At 39.4% G+C, this 18262-nt stretch overlaps 1 protein-coding gene across 1 annotated transcript in view; it reads left to right on the forward strand.

Moving 5' to 3' along the window:
* The first annotated feature begins 338 nt into the window (after positions 1-338).
* Positions 339-18262, forward strand: part of LOC140462979 (ubiquitin-conjugating enzyme E2 variant 1-like) — a 50487-nt gene continuing 32563 nt past the window's right edge. Inside the window, exon 1 of the mRNA XM_072556553.1 lies at positions 339-461. Within this exon, the coding sequence (XP_072412654.1) occupies positions 440-461 (22 nt within the window). The 5' untranslated portion in view covers positions 339-439. The remainder of the gene's footprint in view (positions 462-18262) is intronic.

Here is an 18262-nt window from a genome sequence, read left to right on the forward strand (position 1 = left end):
AAACCCTCGAGCTACAAGCACGCGGCGATGCTGCAGCCCGGAAAAGGGAAGGGGCGGGGGGGGTTGGGTAGTGAGCGCGCACCCAGGAGGGGGAGCTGACAGTGAGCGCGCATTCGGGAAGGGGCGGAGCAGGCAGTAAGCGCGCCCCCCGGGGGGGGGTGGAGAGTGGGCAGTGGCCGCGCACCCGGCAGGGAGGGGGGGTGAAGTGGGCACTAGGCGCGCACACCTTTGGTGGGACGGAAAAAAAGACGCGCGCGTTCCCGTGTCGGGGTTGAGGATGGGAGGGCGCGCGCCTGGGGTTTGGGTGGGGGATGGGATGGAGGGGCGCGACGGTGCGTCGTGACGTCGTCGTGCCCGCGGGGCGCGCCCCCGTGGGTAGTTCCCGCGTTTAGTGACGTCACGACCGGCGGAGGTCAGCAGCGACCGGTAGCGACACAAGATGGCGACCACCGGGAGCAAGAGTGAGTCCGGGGGGTGTGGGTGGGGGGAAGCCTGTGCCTTTCCGCTTCGCTTCGCTTCGCTTCGCTTCGCTTCCCACAGACTCCACTCGGGGAGGGGCTGAGCCCGGCGGGAGGGTGGAAGGGGCCTCCCCCCCCCCCCAAATCCCCGTGCGCTCTCCTCTCTCTCTGCTGTTGACTGAGAGTCGCTGGTTCCTGGGGAAGGGCCCTAAGGCGGAGAGGAGTGAGGTTGAGCAACAGCCGCTTCTGCAGCACAGTTACCCCTCACCACCCCCCTCCCCCTTCCCTCGGGGGCCCAGAGCCTGCGCGGTTTGTTTGGGCGGAACTGGAGGGCATTGAGGGAACTGGAGCCCTGCCGCCCAGGCAGGAAGCCGGCCTACCGGATTACTCAGCCTGGGGGGGTGGGGGAAGTGCCTTTATCATCGGAAATTGAACCTGTGCGGGTGTTGTTGGTCAGGGGGGTGCCATCACAGTTTATCGGTCTCGGTTCACCTGGGCCAGTGGCCAGGCTGCGATACTGCCGCTGCCGCCCTGACCTGGTCTCGGTCTCTCTCCTGAGGGTGAGGCTGAGGCTGCGCCGCTTTTTCTCTCTCCTTTTTCTGGGTTTTGGTCCGCACCTACGAACGCCAGTGTCCCGCTTCCTTCCACCTCCACTTCACTAGTTTAACAATCTTTTTTGGATGTTTCCCGTTTAATTAATATATGTGGTGCCAATTTCACTCATTGTCATTCTGTCTAATCCAGGCGCAAGGGGATTTTCTCTCAGCTATTGTGAGACTGCCAGGGGTGGCCTGTTCCACAACATTTGTTAGAGCTGTGTTGGGGAACCTTCAGTGTCAGATTACTACTCAGTGCCTCGATTTAAGCCTGCCATTTGAAATGTATCTTTACGTTCGCTTGATTTCAGTTTGATTTGTGTCTACTTGAAGGTTGTGGCTTTAAAATTCAAATCATGTATAGTAAAATAATGCCTATAACCGGACAGGTTTTGTAGTGCACTACAGTGGGAGTGGCACAAGTTGCAGTAAACACCCAGAATCTTTTTCCAATATTGCAGTTGAATTTCTAATTGTTTTTATTGGTTTACCTTTTCTGTATGATTGATATGAGAACAAATTCACATAAATGGTTTAACAACTATGTCAATTAATACTGAGAACATTTTGCCTCAATTAAGTCGTGGAAGAATTATAAGACTTTGTTTTCAGAGAAGATTGTGACAGTTGAAATGTGAAGGTATGAGACAGGAAAGTTTGCTATTGGATAAAGAATTGATGGTGGACTTCAAAGAGGGAAGGGATATGTGACATGCATCCTGGAATGGTGAAGAGTTAGCAGAAACTTCAGCCTCCATGTTTCTGATGTTTTTTTGAGTTTGGAATTTGTACAATCGTAAGACAGGAACAGAAGTAGGCCATTCAGCCCATTGAGTATGATCTGTTTCTGGTGATCCGAATTCTCAACTTCACTTTATGACTTTTCTCTATAACCCTTGAATCATTTATTGATTTAAAATGTATCTCAGCCTTGAACATATTGAACAATCCTGCCTCAACATCGCTCTCCAGTAAGGAATTCACAGATACACTACCCTCTGAGAGATGAAATTTATCCTAATCTGTCTTAAATGTATGACCACTTATAAAGAAATTATGTTCTGTGGTCCTAGGGGAAACAACATTTCTGTACCTACCCTGTCAAGTTCCTTAAGAATCTTTTGTTTCAATAAGGTGGTGTCTCATTCTAAATTCCAATGAATACAAGCCCAACTTATCCTCATAAAACAGCTCCTCCATACCTCATATCAGCCTAGTGAACTTTCCCTAAACGTCTTCCCATCCCAGTAAATTTCCCTCGATGCGGGGACCAATATTTCCTCACATCCCTCAGTGAGGGAACCAAAATGTCACAGTATTCCAGTTATTCTCTGATTAGTGCTTCTTATGGTTTTAGCATTTGTACTCCATTCTGTTTGAAATAAAGGCTAACATTCCACTTACTTTCTCTATTAACCTGCTGAACCTAGGTATTCATGTGAATCTTGGACAAGGACTCTAAAATCCCATTATTCTGTAGCTTTCAACAGCCTTTCTCCATTTAAACAATAATCGGTTCCTCTATTCTTCCTGCCAAAAAGCATAACTTCTCATTTTCCCACTATATATTCCATCTGCCAAGTTTTTGCCTATGCACTTAACCTGTCTATCTTCCTGTGTGGACTCTACAATCTTCACCACTAGTCTTCCCACTTATTTTTGTATCACATACAACTTGGCTATACAGGTAGTCTCCAGGTTGTGAACAGGTTCTGTTCTGAACTCCGAACGTAAGTTGGAACACAATACAGGACCGTGCAAGAAATGATCATATGTCGGGTCTGTAAAATTATGCCCCTTATAAGTTGGATTTTCATAAATCGAGGGCCCCTATACTACATTCAGTTTCTTTATCAAAGTTATTAATATATATTGGAAATAATGGTGGCTTCAGCAGTAATTTCTGTGGCACTCCACAAGTTATAGATTGCCATCCTAAAAATGCCCACCCCGCAATATCTCAATTCTGTGTTCTGTTAGTTAGCCAACCCTTTATTGTCAACATACTACCTCCAATATCACGAGCTCTTGTGTTACGTAATGTATGAAACTTTATCAAATGACTTCTGAAAATTTAAATATTACATACACTGTTTTCCCCTTTATCCATCCTGCTTGTTACTTTAAAGAATTCAAGCAAATTTGTAAGGCTTGATTTTCACTTTATGAAGCCACATTGACTCAGCCTGCTCAAATTATTAATTTTAAATGATACGCTGTTACGTCCTTTACAGTCATAGAGATGTACAGCATGGAAGCAGACCCTTCAGTCCAATTTGTCCATGCCAACCAGATATCCTAAATTAATCTTGTCCCAATGCCAGTACTTGGCCTATATCCCTCTAAACCCTCCCTATTCATATGACCATCCAGATGCCTTTTAAATGTTATAATTGTACCAGCCTCCACTACTTCCTCTGGCAGCTCATTCCATACATGCACCACCTTTTGCGAGGCTGGCCGTTAGGACCCTTTTCAACTCTAACATTTTCCCAACAACAAACAGTAATCTAACTGGGTCGTAGTTATCTGTTTGTCTCCTTCCCTTTCTAAATGAATGTTACACTGGTAGTTTTCCAATCCTCTGTAATTTTTCCAGAATCTTAAGGATTCCTACAAGATAACTACCAGTCCGTCCATTATCTCTAGCTACTACTTTCAGTATCCCAGGATGCTTCCCATCAGATCCAAAGCCAGTGATTTCTAGCACCATTAATTTCCCTAGCACTCTTTCACTATTGATAGATATGTACTTTCCCTCCTCCTTTGGAGGGTTGCTAACTTAGGTTACGTTCATATTTAAGAAGGAAGGAAAGATTGAATAACTTAAGTAGCTAGAAACAAGTTACAAATGTAGGAATTTTGAGCAGAATTAGGCAATTCAGCCAAACCTGACTGTTCCTTCATTCAATAAGTTTATGGCTGATCTGCTTGTGTTTTGAATTCCATATTCCCATCTACTTTCAATGATTTTTGATTTCAATTACATAAAAATCTATCTCCTTCCATCTTAAGATTCAAATTCTCTGTTTTCACCTCCACCTGAGACAGTGTACTAAAGTGCTTCAACTCTATTCAAAGAAATCTTATTCATTTCTATCCTAACAGTGTGACTACTAATTTTGATTTTGCCCGCCAAAGGAAGCACAATATCTACATCAACTTTGTCAAGACCATCCAGGATCTTGTCACCCCTCATTCTTCTAAACTCCAGTGAAAACGTCTTTTTTTAATCCTTTCTCCTTTCTCCTTAAAAAATGCCTTCTAGTCTTGAAATCTTCCACACTAGGCAAAAGACACCTGCCATTCACCTTATCCATAGAACAGCTACGGTGTGGCAATAGGTCTTTCTGCCTAATGAGTCCACAGTCGCCCTCAGAAGAGCATCCTACCCTATAACTCTGTATCTTCCATGGCTAACGCACTGAATCTACACATCCCTGAGCACTATGGGTAACTTAACATGGCCAATTTATCTAACTTGCACACCTTTGAATTGTGGGAGGAAACTGGAGCATCTGGGGGAAACCAGAGCACTTGGGGAGTACATGCACAGTCAGCTGAGAATGGAATTGACCCTGGGTCTCTGGCACTGTGAGGCAGCAGTGCTAACACTAAGCTGATGTGCCACCCTTATCTGTACCCCTCATGATTTTATAAACCCCTATAAGGTCATCCCTCAACCTCCTACACTACAGTGAAAAAAATCCCAGCCTCTCCTTAATTCAAACCCTCCCATTTATCAGATGTCCCTTTACCTGCACACAGTCTACTCCTATCAATTTTTGAAAGTCCTTGTCTCATGCCATTAAAATTTAATTTTTTATGGAAGGCTTATTTTTTCCCATAATTATTTTGGAACAAATAGAATTATGATCACGAGATCCAAAGTGTTCCCCTACTATTACTCCAGTCATTTGCCCTGTCTTAATACGCAAGAGAAGATCAAGTTTTGCTTCTTCTCTAGTAGGAATATTTATATACTTTCTTGAACACATTTAACAAATTCTTCACCATCCAAATCTTTCACAGTATGGTAGTCTCAGTCAGTGTTTGGAAAATTAAAATCACTTATTATAATCTTATTATTTTTTCTTATTTCTGAGATTTCTCTACATATGTGTTCCTCAGATCCCCTCTGACTGTCAGGGAAGGGGTGTCTATAATACAATCTCTTATGTGATCATTCCTTTTTATTTCTAATTTGAACTCATGTTTTTCAGGTGATTTTTCTGAAATATCTTCTCTAGTTACAACAGTAATGTTATCCTTATTCAAAAATGGCACTCTCCCTCCTCTTTTGTCTCTTTTTCTATTGTTCCTATAACATCTGAAACCCAGAGCATTGAGCTGCCAGTCCTATCCATCCTCAGCTAAGTTTCTGTAATAGCTATGATGTTCCAATCCATCAGCCTTACCTGTAAGATCCTTTTGCATTGAAATAAATGCAGTTTAATTCTTAAGAATTACTTTGTTCTCTGACATGTTCTTGTATTTTTTAATTGTTCTTTTCAGATTCAACACCATCCTCATCTATCTTTTATTTACTCTGCTACTTAGAGAGGGGTAGTGGAGGGATCCTAATAGTTTACCCTCTCTCTTCTTGAATTAGCAAATATTTCCACTAAGATATTGGTCCCTTTCTAGTACAGGTGAAATTCTCACTTTATGAATAGGTATTTTCTGTCTCGGAAGAGAACGCAATGATCAAAGAACTTGAATCCCTGAACATTACACCACCTCTTCAGCCATTGATTATCTTCTTTAACCTTTTATTCTTTCCCTCATTCAAGCTTGGCTCAGAGAGTAAGCCAGAAATTACTATTTGTGAGGTTCTGTTTTAATCTTCTACGTAACCTCTTATATTCACTCTGTAAAGCCTTAGTCTTTTTCTTAACTGTCATTCCTACCAATGTGTAGAACGGTTTCTCACTCTGCTCTTTTAGCAATATGCTTCAAACGTTCTTTAATGTCCTTAATCCTGGCACGAGCAAAGCAATGTACTATCCTAGATTCACGTTCGCTGCTGCAGAACCTTCTGTGTGCTTGACAGAACAGTCTCCTATAACAATTATTCTTTTAAATTTTGTCAAACCCTATCTAATACAGGATTCATTCTTATTGTACAAGATCTGACTGCATCTTCTATTTTCCTCTGAGACTATTCTTTTCATCAGTACCTCAAACTGCATTACTATTTGAGAAGGGAATAGCCACAGGTTCGCTTCTGAACTACCTTTTTTCCTTTCCTGACAGTCACCCATCTAATTGACTGATCCTGCTGTGTAATCACTTCTCTAAATCTACGAGCCATCTAACTCTGTGTCTTTTTATGCCCTCAATGATGTTAAGCCGACAAAGAAACCGCTTACAATAGCACCTTATATATACAGGTAGGTCTTCTATAACGTGATGCTTGTGTTTTAATGCAACCCTGTGTTATAGAAAAATCACGCTTTAGAAATGGCTTAGTGTTGGTGATGTAATCGTATTACAGCCAGCGCAAGTTTTAAGAGTTGTGTTTTAGAAACAGCATCCCCAAATTGTCCATCGCGTTGTAGTGAATTTGTTAACAAAACATTTCATTGCAGAATGACCTCTAAAATAAACTTCCTTTCCCTACCCAAATAATTAACTCTTAAACTGCAAAAAATAAAAAAGAAAACAAAATCAAGTATATGAATCTTAAATAAAATGAGTTACTTAGCTTAACAACTGAAATTAAAACATGACTCCTCAAGTGATCTAGCAGGCAACTTTCAATCTTCTAAGATATAAAAAAAATCTCCAGAGCCATGAACATGTAGGCCTCTCCAAAAGCTCCGTAAACACAATTCCGTTTAAAAATAAACTCTTCTCTGCGATTTAAAAAAACTCTTTAGTGATGTTTTCAAAAAGTCCTCAATGTAAAACAAAAATCTATTTAGCGATGTTAAAAAAAACTCTTCTACATGTATAATTTTAGAGAATAAAAAGTGAGCTATCCATGTGGTAGGCCTCTCCAAGAGGTTTGTTAACAAAACACTGTTTGAAAAAAGTCACATGCATTTTTTTGGGTATTTGACTATAAAAGAACCAAAAATGAATTAAAATAAAAATCTTATAGTACTGAATCGAATAAGTATAAGAAATCGAGAAGTAAGAGATGTAAGCCTTTCCAAAAAATTCTGCGAACACAATTCTGCTTTAAAAAATATGCTTTTTGACTCTTCGAGAATCAAAAGTGAATTGAAAAATCTGATTCTACTGAAATGTAGTAACTGTAAAATCCACACTACTGTCAGTCCACCATTTTAGTAATTTAGTTAGACCAGATTTGGAGTATTGTGTGTAGTTCTGTTTGCCACACTGTAGGAAGAATATGGATGTTTTGGAGAGAGTGCAAAAGAAGTTTATCAGACGTTGCCTGGATTAGAGTGTATTATCTATAAGGAGAAATTGGACAAACATGGATTGTTTTCACTAGAGCATCGGAGGCTGAGGGATGACCAAATAGTATATAAAATTGAAAGGCATGGGTAAGGAAGAGACTGAGTCTTTTCCCCAGGATAGAAATAGGCATAGGTTTAATTTGAGAAGCAGAAAGTTTAAAGGAGATGTGCAAGGCAGGCTTTTTATGCAGAGGGTGGTAGGTGCCTAAAATGTGCTGCCTGCTGAGGTGGTAGAAGCAAGTATATTAGCAATGTTTAAGAAGCATTTAGATAGAAACATGAGCAGGGAGTGAATAGAGGGATGTGGTCAGTTTGCAGGCAAATGGGATTAGTTTAGAATGGCATCATAATTGGCATAGACCTGTGGACTGAAGGGCCTATTCCTGTGCTGTTCTGTTTTCTAAATTGATTAAATGTGATTTCCCTCAAATCAGGCTAACTCTTTTAGATTGCATTGTTATTTGAAGTGTCTGACTATAACCTTAATAAAGTTTATTCTAAAGCTTTTTAATGACAGACATCAAGCTAACTAGTCTATAGTTTCCTATAGGTATTATATTTGCTGTTTTCCTTCTGATAATGAAACTTTTTCAGAATCTAGTGAATTTTGAAAAATTAACTCACAAGACATCTACAACCTCAGTAACCACCCTAGACATAATTATTCTAGACAAAATGAATCATTCTTTTAAGAAGAATAGCTGTGTAGCAATAATTAATAGTATTGATAGATTGCAGTGAATGTGTGTATATATTTCCAGAAAGTTGTAGCTCACACCTAAGAATGATGTTAAAGGGCACGTGAAAACAAGGATAGTAAGCTAGTCAGAAGATTAGATGAATAGAACATTTGAGTGCTTAGACATATCTTCCTGGAATCAACATTGAGCCCTTTTAGGGATACCGTGTCAACTGTTAGTCAGAGATGACCAAGCAGCTTTAGTAGAAAACAGGTTGGACAGAGAGATGCCAGATGAAATTCAATGTAAGGAGTTGAAGGTGACGTATTTTGAGATATAGAATAAGAGAAGTAATTGTACATTAAATTATAAAACTTTAAAGCAGTCAGCATTTGATATGGACAGATTTTTAAAGTAGAAGGTTAAGTTAACACTTGTTTAAAGCTTTGAATTATTGAAAGTTTGAATTGTAGATGCCCCTATTTATGAAAGAGTATCAAAGCAAAGAAGTCATGCTAAACCTATGCAAAAATTGCTTGGGTTGCAGTCAAGCTATTGCATCTGGCTTGGGGTAGTTGAAGAAGGATGCTAAGGTAAGAATTGGTAAATCGGCATATGAAGATGAATATTGAGATAAGTCATATCAGTTAATATAGTGGTATTTCCCATCACTAAAGCAGGGAAAACTATGCAGATCTGATGAAGGTGCTCAGAATTATAAGGGACTTCCATCAGAAAATTGATAAAACTTTTTCTGTTCTCTTTAACTCCATGTATATTAATGAACATACAAAGGGAGATTTGTTTTGCTCAGATCTGAGATGGAACATGGGGATGTCTTATTGGAAACTGTCCGTAATCAATTTGTTTTTAAAAAGGGTCTAAATATTTGATGGGGAGAAAAACCTAGTAGTGCTCAGAGAATGGACAGTGTGTTAGATTATTGGATTGTTCTTTAGTTGGCATAAATGCATGACCTCCTTTGACACTTCCTGTGCTACAAAGTTCCATTGCATTTACTTACTTTTATATCTTTCTAGTTCTTCCTCAGTTTCTTCCTTTCAAGTCAGCGAAAATCCATGTTTTACAAGTCTTGCACATACCTCAATCTATTAAAACTGGAGGTCAGTTTTGTATTTCAGGATTCTGCCTTCTCTGTTCCAATAATTCTCTGATACTGTGGAATTCAAGACATATGAAAAGAAAAAATTGCAAATCCTAAATATCTGAAAGAAAATTCAAAACTTGCTGAAACGCTTAGATCTACCATTATCTGGTGATGGGAAATAATAGATTCCGTTGTAGAAGTTCTTTATCCAGTTTTGTTCACATAGATGCTAATGGGTCTGTTTTATATTCCGGAAACCTCCGTTTTTAAGACCTTATTTTAAACGTATTATTTGGGCTTAACCAGATTAGAACTTTGTCCTCCTTAAACTTTAATGTTTGGTTTTTAAAAATCAGCATACTATTTGGTTGCTATATAAATTGAAAGGTCTAGAATTTTCTCAGCTTTAAGTTGTTTATTCTGCTCTCATTCATGAGAGTCTGAGACTTAATTATTTTGTGTCTTTACTTTTATAAAAGCAATAGTTGTGTTTTTCACTACTATGTCCATTTGTATATTGTACTTAATTAATTTTTTATGTTCCTGGTGCTCCCTATAGATTCAATTACTTCCTCTCCAAATCTTGACATTGCAAATTTGACAAGCTTGTGGTTTGAATCCAACTAAATGTAAAGATAGTGATCCTGGAATATAATTCCAGGACAGCAGGGTGAAAAAAGCTCTGGGTTATGTGACAATACTATGCCTTTAAGAGGTGCATTTTGTTCTTCTGCTTTGTGAAGAAAGTATGAGACAGAGGTGTCAGGCTGTGTGCTCAAAGTCAATAAAGCTTTTGTGGCTTTGATTTTTTTAATTCAAAGTTGGAACAACAGAAGCAATTGAATGGATGGGATCAAGCTCCCACAGCACTATGTTTTAGCTTTCAGCATTTGCTGGCATCTTGAAGCTGGATGTGGAAGGTCTTATTTCTCACTTTTACAACTAAATGCTGGCATTCTCTTCCTGCTGCTAGAATTGCACGTGAGACAATCTATTTAACTGAATTTTCTTTTGTGTGTAATGGAATGTTATTATATTGTAAGTTATTTAATAGTAGCGTATATTTAAAATTTTGTTCCGCATTTCAATATTTACAGTTAATTCTTTTTTAACTTTGTCTGTATTTTAACTGTAGTATCAAACCAAAGTGTGTTTTGCTTAAATGAATTGTTTCTGGGATGCAGCGCGTAAACTTGAAAATAAGAAAAAGGTAAGGCCTAGCTTACGTTAACATGTTTTCAGCAGGTTTGGTCTGGATCGCACCACACTGGGGGCTCTTGTCAGGATCAGAATCTGATTCCAGGTTAGGTTTAGAATTATTGGACACAAAGGCTGACAGGATTGGTGTTCTCTTTTCAGTTGTTACATTCGGTTGATTTAAATAGGGTGTGCCTTGTGTAATAATGGCTCTCTCACTCACTAAGAGTTTCGTGGATGTGGAAGAAATAATTTTGGGAGTTTTGTACAAAGTAAGCAAGGCAAAGCTGTTGGAATTAACAAGCTTAAGTTGGGATTGCTTTCGTTCATGTGAGAAGGGGAGGTAATCTATATGGACTGCAGTAAGGCATTCGACAGTGTTCCCCTTGGGAATCTGATTAGCAAAGTTAGATCTCACGGAGTACAGGGAGAACTAGCCATTTGAATACAAAACTGGCTCAAAGGTAGAAGACAGAGGTTGGTGGTGGAGGGTTGTTTTTCAGACTGGAGGCCTGTGACCAGTGGAGTGCCACAAGGATTGGTGCTGGGTCCTCTACTTTTTGTCATTTACATAAATGCTTTGGATGAGAGCACAAGAGGTACAGTTAGTAAGTTTGCAGATGACACCAAAATTGGAAGTGTAGTGGACAGCGAAGAGGGTTACCTCAGACTACAACAGGATCTGGACCAGATGGGCCAATGGGCTGAGAAGTGGCAGATGGCGTTTAATTCAGGTAAATGCGAGGTGCTGCATTTTGGGAAAACAAATCTTAGCAGGACCTATACACTTAATGGTAAGGTCCTAGGGAGTGTTGCTGAACAAAGAGACCTTGGAGTGCAGGTTCATAGTTCCTTGAAAGTGGAGTCGCAGGTAGATAGGATAGTGAAGAAGGTGTTTGGTATGCTTTCTTTTATTGGTCAGAGTATTGAGTAAAGGAGTTGGGAGGTCATGTTGCGACTGTACAGGACATTGGTTCGGCCACTGTTGGAATATTGCGTGCAATTCTGGTCTCTTTCCTATCGGAAAGATGTTGTGAAACTTGTAAGGGTTCAGGAAAGATTTACAAGGATGTTGCCAGGGTTGGAGGATTTGAGCTACAGAGAGAGGCTGAACAGACTGGGACTGTTTTCTCTGGAGCGTCAGAGGCTGAGGGGTGACCTTATGGAGGTTTACAAAATGATGAGGGGCATGGATAGGTTAAATAGACAAAGTCTTTTCCCTGTGGTCGGGGAGTCCAGCACTAGAGGGCATAGGTTTAGGGTGAGAGGGGAAAGATATAATAGAGACCTAAGGGGCAACTTTTTTACACAGAGGGTGGTACGTGTATGGAATGAGCTGCCAGAGGAAGTGGTGGAGGCTGGTACAATTGCAACATTTAAGAGTCATTTGGATGGGTATATAAATAGAAAGGGTTTGGAGGGATATGGGCCGGGTGCTGGTAGGTGGTACTAGATTGGGTTGGGATATCTGGTCGGCATGGACGAGTTGGACCGAGGGGTCTGTTTCCATGCTGTACATCTCTATGACTCTGACTCTAATTGCAGCAATAGTGCAACATATATCCAGCAATTGCATGCCTTTGGAAAAATTGGAAATGATTACACTTCAATCACAAATGAAGCAGTTTGAGCATGAAAAGGAAATGAAACAATTTAAATTATGATTGAAAACAGAAGGGGTGAAAGAGTTTTTGAACTTCAGAGGTTGGAACTAAAAACTCGACTGAAGTTGACTTAAAATGGTGGAGGTAATTGCATCATAGCCATAGGCCTGGTAGGGACTGTTTAAATATATCCAAGCGTTGCCTAAGTTTCACAAGAAGGATGTAGAAGCCTTTCTTATTTCATTTGAGAAAGTGGCTAAACAAATGAAATGGCCGGTGACCATGTGGGTATTATTTTCAAATAAAGTTGATAGCTAGAGTTAGTAAGGTATTTGCATCATTACCACATGACGTATTTGGGCAGTACGATGAAGATAAAATACCATCTTAAATCTATATGAGCTAGTACCAGAAGCCCTTGGGCAACATTTTAGGAATCTAAAGAGGGGACGTGGTCAAATGAACATAGAGTGTGAAAGGATTAAAAAGTAATTTTGGTCTGTGGAAAATAGATCAGACATATTACACTTTTTGACAATTATTTTGGAAGAGTTCAAAAATTCACTACCTGAAGTGGAGAACACGTGGAAGAACAAAGAGTTAAGACTGCAAGATTAGCAACAGAAATGGCAGATGATTCAGTTGGTTCATAAGTCAAACTTTAAAGACCATGCTGAGGGCCTATAGTCATGACTATCCAGAGGATTGGAATAAAGTAATTCCAATTGTTTTTTTTTGTGATTAGGGTTGCATCTAATGAATCAACTGAATTGAGTCCATTTGAATTAGGTTTTGGGATTGAGGTGAAATTGGTAATTCAGAGTTCAGAGACCATATCTTTGGATTATGTGTCAGATTTTAAAGAAAGATGAAATAGAGTGGATGAATTGACTAGACAGCATTTGAAAGCAGCACAGCATGTGATGAAAAGGAAGCAGACAAGAAATCAAAACTTCATAATTTTGCGAGTGGAGATAAAGTGTTAGTGTTACTCACAATGGTGGGTGAACTTTTAAAACGCAAAGTTTAGTGGATCTTATCAAATCAAAAGGAAATTGAGCGAAGTGAAATATTTGATAATGCCATATAGAAAGAAGCAACATCCTTATCGACTTAACCCTCTAAAGTTGGCATAGGTTCACAAAGAGATTGAATGCATGCTCAAAGGCCATATAATCGAAATGAGTTGCAGCAAGTGGAGCTCACCCATAGAGTAATGATGCCAAATCCAGCTGATATACAATGATTATACATGGGCTATCACAAAGTCAGTGCAGTTACAAGATCTGATTCATATCCTAATCCATGTTTGGAAGAATGTATTGAGAAGGTGGGATAAGCAACTTGTACTTCAAAGTAAGACTTCCTTAGAGGATACTGTTGTCATCCCATTTCCCTATCCTGTATCAGTTGAAGCAAACACTCAAAGACAGTATGGCTTTACCTCCATCTTTATTCCGGGCACTGGAGAGAGAGAGAATGATTGCCCATGTGCACAGAGACATGGGTTCTCAGTCTTTTCTCGAACAGCAGATTCTTAAGGAATTATATAGTCACTTACAGGGAGCAGCTTCCAGATAAGGCAATGTCTATATTGATTGGGTGACGGTTGCAATCAGCGAGCATCAACAGTAAAGATTAAGCCATCTGGTATTATACAATGGATGTTCTTAACCTTGTTAACTGGCATTACATAATGTTTTTCACCTTGTTAACTGACTTTACATAATGACTACTTTTTCATCTAGTTAAATTGCTTTACATAAGGAATGCTTTTTACCTTGTCAACCCCCACTACCCTTGCCTCCAGCACCTCATTGTTTACTGCAAGTTATCTGATCCAAGTTATGCTAGCTGAGCCTTTGTCTCACACAACCCAAAACTTAACTCTCCCTACCTGCTCATACCATATGCACTTCCTCACTGGCAGGTACCCTTACCTGAAAGAGCAAAGGAAGTTTTAGTTTTTGTGACGCTGAATGGACTGTACCAGTTTAAAGTCATGCCATTTGGTATGAAAGATGCAATAGCCACAGTTTACAGACTGAAAAGGTTATTTTGGATTACCTAATTGTGTAGTATACATTGATGATCTGGTGATTTTTAGTTACACATGGAAGGAACATTAGGTGCATCGATTGGAATTGTTCGATCAACTTAAGGAAGCAGGCTTGGGGATAAACCTGGCCTGATTAACAATGAGTTTGCAAAAGCCCAAGTCATGTTCCTGTGCCATGTTATTGGACATGGACAAATGCTCCATGGGATTTGAAAACAAAAGTTATGGGGAGTTTCCCATACCATTGAAAAGGGAAGTACAATGATTCCTGGACTGAATAGTTTTTGTTGGAAGTGTGCACTGATGTTTAGTAGTGTGGTTGCTCTGCTGACTGACTTGTTGAAGTGCAGAAAATTTCTATGGACGGAAGGATGTCAGAAGGCATTTGACATCCTGAAAGCTGTGTTAATCACTGACCTGGTTTTAACCACACATAATCATGCAAACTATTCTGTCATCCCGTTTACCCCCTCAGTCGAAGCAAAACACTCAGGCACAGTATAGTTTTACCTCCTTCATCTTAATTCCGGGCCCTGGAAAGAGAGAGAGAAAACGATCATCTATGTGTACAGGGACATGAGTTCTTGTTCTTCTCTGGAAGAGTGGTTCCTTAATGAATTATATAGTCATTTTACAGGGAGAAGCATCCTGATAATGTAACATACGTATTGACTGTTATAATCAGCAAGTATCAATAGCAAAGATTAAGCCATCTGGTGTTATACAATGAATGTTTTTAACTGGCTTCACATAATGAATACTTTTCAGCTTGTTTAACTGACCTTACATACTGAATGCTTCCAATATTGTTAAATGGCTCTGCATAATGAATGCTTTTTCACCTTGTTAACACATTACTTTTGCCTCCAGCACCCCATTGTTAACTGCACGTTCTTATCTGATCTGAGTCGTGCTCAGCTGAGCGTCTTGTTTTACAAAATTCAAAACTTACCTCTTTCTTTGCCTGCTTATACCCTATACGCATTCTCAGGGTGTCAGTACTGTACACTTGCCAGAAGATGACAAGATGATAGAAAGACCTATTGGGTATTTTTCCAGAAAATTGAATAATCATCAAGCTTTAGATTAGTGTTGACATTGCAACATTTCAACATTTACATTGCCAGTGACATACCTGAGACAATTGTATATACTGATCATAACCCCTTAAAGCTTTTGGAAAAAAATTAAGGATAAAATTCCCAGGCTGTTTAGATGGAACTTATTATTGCAGCCATTTAACTTGAAAACTTTTCACATGGCTAGACAAGAGAATACAATTGCTGGTGTGTTGCCTTGATGAAGGAAGACTGAACTGTTTGGTGACAGAACAAAACTAACTGAAATTGACTGTAGTAGTGAATGTTTACATGCTTAGTCAGTGTAATGTATATGTATTTTAGTGTACTAATAGTGGAAGGCTAAAGCTTTTTAAAGCTTTTTAAAAATGAAGCTATCTTTTTACATTAGTGTTTTTTGAGGGGAGGTATGACAGTATTATGGCTTTAAGAGGTGTATTTTGTCCTATCTCCACTATTTTGTGTGCAATTATTTTATTTCTAATGTTGAGACAGATGCTGAGTGGTATGCCTGAAGATAGCAAAGTTACTAGCTTGTTAGGCCTTTGAGGTTTATTTTGAAATATTAGAACAACAGAAGCAGCGTGAATCGGTCAGGTACAAGCTCCCACAGAACCAGGGTTTTTTGTTCTGACTTTCAGCAGTTTCTGGGGTGGAAGCTGGATGTGAAAGCTCTTATTTTTAAAGCTAAAAGCTGATGTTCTTTTCCTGCTGCTAGAATTGCATGTGAGACAAACTATTTTACTGAATTTGCCTGTGCCAAGGGTGTGTTTATCAGACGTTACTATATTGGACCAGTTAATTAATAGTAGTTAATATATATATTTTGTTAAGCATTTCAACAGAGTTTTGGTTAAGTTTTTTTTGTCTATTTTATTTGTAGTGTCAAAATAAAGTGTGTTTTTGCTTAAACTTGAGTCGCTCGACCAATCGAAACACATCTGCAATGTAACCCCTTACACTTACCTTTAAAATAATAAAATGTTAGGGTCTAGGCTTCTTAATATATCTAGAGGTGGCTTGGTCTGGTCCATAACAGTTGTTTCATCTTTCATAAACCCCCTTGACATTGAATAAGCATCAATTTCGGATGTAATAACATGTACAAGTGGAGAATATAATATGGAATAGGCCATTCTTCCTAACTAATCCGTGATGACGTTTTTGCTTCACTTAAGGCTATTTCTATCTTTCCTTATCTAACTCTGACTATAATCATCCTCTTCCTTACTCTCTCTTAATTATCTAGCCTCTTCTTAAATGTTGAAATGTTATTTATGTCAACCACTGTGTGGTAGTGCATTCTACATTTACACCATTTCCTGGGTAAAAACCGTTTTTTTCGACCACTATCACACCGCCCCCCCCCCTTTAAATTCATCACTTTGAAATACATACCCAACATTTTTTGAAACCGCCTATGAAATCTGCCTCTACTAATCTTCTCCTGCCCTCTTGGACAGCAATTTCAAATCCGAACAACTATCTCCACTATTTTGTGTGTAATTATTTTATTTCTAATTGCATCAGTCAGTATGCCAATCTGATCTGTGTTCCTGGTCAATACTAAAACAAAAATTATTTAATATTTCTGCCACTTAACCACTGTTTAAACTGTTTTCTATGACTGTTTAAAGGTACCATCTTTCAGGCCTGATTTGACCTTCGCGTGGATCTAAAACACTTCACTCCATTATTTTGAGGAGAACTGGGAGTTATCAAAGGTGTTTTTACCTCTGCGACCATTGCAAAAAAAAAACTGATCCTTGTCACGTTGCCACCTTTTGAAAGTTTGCTGTGTGCAAATTGGCTGCAGCATTTCTTGTGTTAGTAGTTAAGTATTGTACCTTGAAAGCACCTCTATAAATCGCTACAAAATGTACATTGGTTGTGAAATGTACTAAACAAAAGCAGATCCTTTTTCCGAACAGTAGAGGCCCATCCTATCCAAATGCTGATATTAATGTCTCATGTAAGGAATATTCACCCCTCCCATTTCAAATTCTTCTGCAGTTGCCTTAAGATATCCTTTACCTGGCATCACACCTTTGAGGTCACAAGTTAATCCTACTCCTTAATTATAGAATCTCCTATTGTTACCAAATTTCTATTCTGCTCTTTCACTAGATCCCCTCATCTTGGAACAATTCTGAGACACCATGCCTTTGGCTGTGTTGTGGCTATCTGTACTGCAATCTTTCTAAAAGTCCTCGCAGATGACAAGTACGTTGTACTGGACCAGTGTCCATGGGGCTTCCTTTTCAACCTTTAGGTTCTCAATATCTGGGTCCCTGACATCACTGTAGTATATAAAACAATTTAGACATTTTTACCCCTTGTTATATAGCAAATTATTTTAATGTTTCAGAGCTAGAGTGACCAGAGGTAGAGATGCTTTTCATTGACATTGAACTGTCTCGCTATCTGTTAATTCCACACACTACTCCCTGGTTGTGGTGTGGAAGCAGTCCAGGTCATGACAGGACCTGGATTATGTGGGTGGGTCAAGGACATGAAGGTGTTTAGGCTTTAAAGTTATTGAATTTTACTTTAGCATAGACATCCCATTTTGATCAACTAGTCTACCTTTTTCTTTCTCCCTGCCATTCTATCATCCATCCCGGTGACTGTCATTCTCCCTCTCCCCCTCCCCCTCTCCTCTCCTCTTTCTCTTTTTCTCTCTCTGTCCTCTGTCTCCACATACCACATACTCCCCTTTTCTGTCTCTTTCTTTTTCCCCCTCTTTTCCTCCCCCCCCCCCGCCCCAGTCTTCGACATATGTACCACTTTTTCCTAGCTACCATCAGTTCTGCAGAACAGTCGCCAGACCTGAAACATTAGTTCTGCTTTCCTTCCACAGACGCTGCCAGACCTGCTGGGTTTTTGTTTCAGATTTTCAGCATCCACACTTTGTTTTATTTTACTGTCATTTCTAGTCTTTTTGTTTCTTCTTAGTTTAGTAAATGGTTTCTGTTTTAAAATAAAATCCAATTTCTCTTGGTTTTCATAGGCTCCTCTACTTCATCAAATGTGCAAGATTTCTGCAGATG

The sequence above is a fragment of the Chiloscyllium punctatum genome, chromosome 37 (assembly GCF_047496795.1).
Source record: "Chiloscyllium punctatum isolate Juve2018m chromosome 37, sChiPun1.3, whole genome shotgun sequence".
Lineage (NCBI taxonomy): Eukaryota > Metazoa > Chordata > Chondrichthyes > Orectolobiformes > Hemiscylliidae > Chiloscyllium > Chiloscyllium punctatum.